The sequence below is a fragment of the Vigna unguiculata genome, chromosome 2, assembly GCF_004118075.2.
Source record: "Vigna unguiculata cultivar IT97K-499-35 chromosome 2, ASM411807v1, whole genome shotgun sequence".
Classification (NCBI taxonomy): domain Eukaryota; kingdom Viridiplantae; phylum Streptophyta; class Magnoliopsida; order Fabales; family Fabaceae; genus Vigna; species Vigna unguiculata.
Window position 1 is genome coordinate 32,605,225 of NC_040280.1, and position 6,000 is coordinate 32,611,224.

General features: G+C 29.6%; 1 protein-coding gene across 3 annotated transcripts; it reads right to left on the minus strand.

Moving 5' to 3' along the window:
- Positions 1-367: 367 nt before the first annotated feature.
- Positions 368-3,898, minus strand: LOC114170100. Of its 3 annotated transcripts, XM_028055596.1 has the most exons (5): positions 3,564-3,871; positions 3,293-3,414; positions 1,469-2,555; positions 746-1,297; positions 368-652 (listed from the first exon to the last, which is right to left on the minus strand). In XM_028055596.1, exons 3-5 carry the CDS (start codon positions 2,450-2,452, stop codon positions 551-553), a joined length of 1,638 nt encoding a protein of 545 aa, XP_027911397.1. In that variant the 5' UTR covers positions 2,453-2,555; positions 3,293-3,414; positions 3,564-3,871; the 3' UTR covers positions 368-550. The 3 variants fall into 3 exon arrangements, with proteins under 3 accessions (XP_027911397.1, XP_027911403.1, XP_027911389.1); XM_028055602.1 differs by lacking the exons at positions 3,293-3,414; positions 3,564-3,871 and adding an exon at positions 3,880-3,898; XM_028055588.1 differs by lacking the exon at positions 3,293-3,414.
- Positions 3,899-6,000: the final 2,102 nt, after the last annotated feature.

Below are 6,000 nucleotides of genomic sequence, written 5' to 3' on the forward strand. Positions count from 1 at the left end.
GCAGGGAGTCTTTTCTAGGTTAGGCTTTCATACAAGATGCACACAAGAATGATCAAATAAAATTCACTCTCCACATAATTACCCTTAATATTTTGATGTATAAGGGATGATCAACATTCAAAATTTGTTAATGATCACATACTTCAAAGAATCACGTATTTTCTTTTTCAGTGAATCCTAGTTATCCAAGAGTGATTTGATGGTATATACTTTTTGTTTTAGTTTATCATGACAACAAGAATTTCTATTTACTTTTTTTTTTCTATTTGTATGTATGTGTATATGGATTTATTAACGTACATTCATTATATTTTAGAAAATGCAATTTAACAATTTATAACTTCCATCTCAAAATACACTCAGTACCTACCTTGTTAAAAATACTATCTATAAAAAAAAATTGCATGTTGTTCGGAATCTTTTCTCTACCATATGCAGTTCAAGTGTCTACTGAGTAAAAAAAAGGTTCAAGAAAGCTCAATTCATGGGATAAAAAATGCCGCATGGAATTAGCTATTCGCTGAAAGGCTAAATCATGTACAAACCATAATCAGTAGACAGAAGTAAAAGCTCCCTTCCCACACTCTCCAACTGAGATTTGGAGTATTTCTTTGCCAGCTTGACTTTGCCGGCAACAGAGACGTCGTGGAACCTAAGACAAGAAAACAGTGGAATCAAGAAATGACATTAACATTGAAAATCGGTAATATCATCATATACAATGCTTAAGTGATGTATAACATACCAGATGCCAATTCTTGCTCAAAGGTTGCACAGCTACCTGGATCTCTCCCACATTGCGCATAGGAGGTACGTGAGGAAAGCATAAAATTCTCTTTTTGAAATCGTCTTTATCTCTACCCCGAACATATGAACCCCAAGAAGCATTACCCTCTCTTCTAGTATCTTTCAAGAAGAATAAAGTGGAACCTTTACAAAGAGATTTATACGGTTCCCTAGCATCAAAATCAAATTCCTTCGCGTCACTATTACCATTCCAAGCAGAGTAAGTTCTCTCCGAGCGCTCCAGTTCACGGGGAGAAACAATGTTAGGCAGGACTTGAACAACATAGCCAAGTGACACCGAAAATGTTAGATGTTGTGTATGATCGTAACATATAGAACGCTGCAAAAAGCTTTTGGGATTGGTTTTCATGGCTTTTGTAAAAAGTTTCAGGCTGTCCAAAGAGCTCAGGCCCGGATAAAAGGGATTTACAGCTTCAACATGATGAATTGACACAAATGGTGCTATTGGGTGAGAGGATAGAAGACCATGAGCGTTACCTCTTATATCCCACTGAAATAAATGAAAAACTAATCCTGATCATTTACGAATTCGAATGAAAAAAATGGCTGGATGATAATTATACTGTACATATGACAATTTTCCTTTCTCTTAGAATCTAAAGAAAGTATAAATTAAAAGCAATAAAAGATGTGACCAAAATAAAAAGGATTAACAGAATACCTGGTGAAAACCACGCTCCCATGCCAGTGGGATGCCAAGTTCAGAGATACAGGCATGCAGTCGATCATCACTACCATAAAGCTTTGGATACCTGTCAATGCATTCGTCAAGCATCTCAGAGAGAGCCTTTGCAAGTGGCTGACTTATTGCAATCCCACCACCCCCAAAGGCCATCGAGTGACTGAAATAGGAATTTGCTGAATGACTCTCCGAGGGGCTACCTATATAAATCATTTCAGAAGAATTGTACTTGCTGAGAACATCAACTAAGTTATTCACATTGAAGATGGTATCATCATCACAGAGGACAAACCAACGCACATCAGAGAGGCCGAGGCGAAAGCTCTCTTTGACGATGCGAGAAATCCGGAGGCCAGAAGGGTGACCAGTGGGATTAGTATAGCGAAAATATGAGATGTCTTCAGAAATCATGATAGGAGGCAATAAATCATCTCCAGGTTCTTCAAGCACTTGTTCATCTAACCACACATGGCCACGCATGTCATTAGGACGCCACCACAGTTTGACATATTCCTTCCTTCGTTTCCAAAGTTGAGATGATCCTGCTATGCCAAAAACAATATGTTTAAGTGACAAGCCTTCCTGTTCAGCAACACTGCTACCATTATGAAGATGATCTTTCATGGTTCCAAATTGGAGAGAAGGAGGGGGCGTGACTTTCGTATGACAATGAGAAACATACTTCTTCCAGTTGAAAAAGTGGGGTCTACTTTCTCGATCCTTTAAACTGTGAAAGCAACATGTAGTTGCATCAAAGAACACAAGGGAAAGCCAAGCAGTAGTAGATATGAGAAGCGCTGCAATGGCTATGGCCAAGGTTCCAATGCGGCTTTGGCGCCACTGACGGCTTCTGGGTGGACTGATAGGCAATGGACATAGTTGGGAATTCTTGTCAAAGTCATGATAGGATGATACAATGGTCTTCAAAGTTTGAGTCATCATCACCATCATTCCAATTTGCATGTCTGCCTCCCACTTCCAGGAGAGACACAGTGAAAAGGCCAAAGGAAAACTACATAAAAGTATTTCAGCAGCAGCACACGCCCAAACCAAAACTTGTAACACCCTACAAAAAGAGAAAATAAGCAGGAAAAGTTCCAATTAAGTGCATCATTAAGAATCTATTTGTTTTTGTCAAAAATGGCAATTTTTAGAAGCTTTTTCCAGAAAAATAAATTACACCTACACCCTACAGAACAATGTTAATTGCATAATTTTAGGATTCATTTGTTTGGGTGGAAAATTATAATTTTTTAGAAGATTTTCTAGGAAATGAAACCTTTTTTTCATCTCAATTCACCCTCTTCACCCCCCCAAAAAAACATGTATAGATCAAATGTGCTTCCATTAACACAAGAATCCACATCCACATCAGGCAGAAAGCATGTAACCCCAAATAATTACTCTGGGCCATTAATAAAGAAAGATGTAACTAGATGATCCTAAGGTTCAATTGTTACAGGGATGTCCATTAAGAAAATATATTACATGGTATTTGCACTATTTTAAAACAAACTAAAAATATGGAAAGTAAGTGTTGAAACAGGATTTGTAAGCAGATCCGGAAGAAGAGCAAGCATAATAACATCACCGACTAGTTATACAGTCAGTAATGATTTTTATATAGAATAGTACGTGACCTAGTTAACTCGCCTCAAGCATAGCTTCCCAATCAAAAGGGAAAGGGGGAAATCGAAGAGCATAAGGAGACAATCTATTTTGAGCTATACATACAGCCTTAGTTTTCATGATCATGGTATTAATATTGCTGTTTATTTTATACTATTCATATATACTTTTTACCTTAATACCTACGAACTGCCATCAACCTATTCCTAAGCAGAACAAAGCCAGTAGAGCATAATGAAGGTGCAGCAAGAGACAGAATCCTCAAGACAATGTGGGTTTTTTACATTGGGGAATTTCTTCAAACAGGTAAGGATCGGCAAAACAAGGACATGAAGTAAAAAAATAAAAGGTCAAAAAAGCCAAAAAGTTTGTAAGTTATAAAAAAAATAAAAAAAAATCAAAGAAATTGCAAAGGGAATTGCAAAAGCGAGAGCCATTAACTCACTGAGAAACTGTGGAGTGTGGAGGGTTCCTGTTCCTGCTCCTAGTGGATTTCAGAAATGGTGAAAGTGCAGTGATGGTGTTGAAAACAAGGAAGCGGTTAAGTAACAATTTGATTTGCTACATTTGCATTCCTCATATTTTCATCATCGTGTAATTTCAGAAACGGAGATCAGATTCAGAAGATGCAACCACCAAATCATGCCAAAATCAATAATTGAAGTGTTATGCTCCAGAGTTTTTGAACTCTGAGGAAAATTCAAGCGTAATCATCACCAACACTACTATACGTTCACTTTAATTTGAAAATTTTCAAATACCTTTGCCTTCTGCATTTTATTCATGTGCATTGATGGCTAGGGATTCATCTTTTTTTTTTTTTTCAAATATCATTTCTGTTATTTCAGTTTCACAGTTTTTTCTTTTGCCATTCTTCATGGTTGCTTAAATTTCACTGATAATAGCTTTTTGACTGTTTTCACTGTATCTAATCAATTTTATCCAGTTAATTTAAATTATTTTATTATTTTATCTTTAGATATTTTAATTTAATTAATTATTTCTAATAAATTGTAAAAATTATTTACTTTTTAATTAATATATTTTTATAATAAAAAGTATATACACTTAGCTAACACAGATATGTTTTCATTTATTTATTTATTTATATATATATATATATATATATATATATATAAATTTATAAGAAAAAAACTAAATATAATTTATAAGAGAATAATTAGTTTTAAATATAATTAAATTATAAATATTTTAGAAAATTTTGTACTTTTTCATATACTGAGTATTAAAAATTTTATAATTTTTAACCGAGTTATTTTCATTTAATTTTAGTTTTTATGTTAACTCAGTAACTTAGCTCTAATATTTTTTTCGTCACTACCTGATTTGTCTCAACTTATTAAAATGAAATGAAAGACTTCATAATTAATATAATAATAAATGATACGTGGTTAATGTAAAATTATTAATGAATTTTATATTGGAAATAGGAACAGATGAATTTATCTTTCTAAAGATATTATTTGAACTCATCCGTATTTTAATGAAGAAATCCGAAATTAATAGATAACAATGATCGATCATATATATATATATATATATATATATATATATATATATATATATATATATATTCCTACTCACGTTTTACCGTTTCCTTGTCTTTATATATATATATATATATATATATATATATATATATATATATATATATATATATATATATATATATATATATATATATTTTTTTTTTTAAATATTTAACTTGTTCTATTCTTACAAAATTCACATGTACTTTTAAAGTATTTTCTTTTTTATCACAATATTAAATACATTTTTTTATGTTAAAATGATATATTATCAATTTTAGTTAATAAAATAAAATTTAAGTTTTATATTTAACTTTTTTAATACTTTTATTTATTGTTTATTATTTTTATATAAAAAGGTTTTATTCTTAATTTCAAATGTTTAATTATATAAATATTTTATTTACTAAATAATATAATTTTTTATTATTATATTTGATTCTTAACTTTTTATTTTACTAAAATAATTTTCATTATCTTTTGAACAATTTCAATTATTCTTTATATTTGAAGCAAAAATGTCTTTAAAAATGTATTTTTTATTTTATCAACATTTTTATTTTTCTTTGAACAATTTTAGTAAATAGTGTATCAAATTATCTGATAATTTTTATTTTTTAAATATTTAATTTGTAGTTTATTTTTATTATATAAAATACTAGTTTTTATTATTTTTTATATAATTATTTTTATAAATGTAATTTTACTATCGCAAAGATTTCTCATTTACTGTAATAAAATAATTAAATATTGTTGTCTTGAATCTTGTTAATATGATTTTGTTTATGTTATTGAAGTTCAAAAGATAAATTATTTATTTCTAAATTTTAACTATTATTAGGTAGGTTATTACGTTTTCTTCATGTGATTTCATTTAATATAATATTTATATGTCTACAAGAAAATAAATTAGTAAAAAGCATTTAAAATATTTTGAACTTGAATATTTAACCTCTTTTTATAGTATTTTTCAAAATATATTTTAATTTTATCAATTTTGTTTCGTTAATTTTTGACAACTTTATACATACTTAATTGTTATGAAATTTTATTTATATATAATTGTGAAATATTTAATATAATTCTTTTATTTTTATTTAATTATTATTTAATATTCTGATTTAAAAATTATACTTTCTAAATGATACTAAATATATGAAATATGTCTTTCTAATAATATTAATTTTCCTATTATGTGATTATTATTTTTTTTATAAAAATAATTAATTGATAATTAAATAATAAAAAAAGGGCATGCAGCTGAGATGACAATGCATACTTCACATGCAGCTCGTCAAATAGGTAATGCCCCCTCCAAAAAAAAAAAAAAAC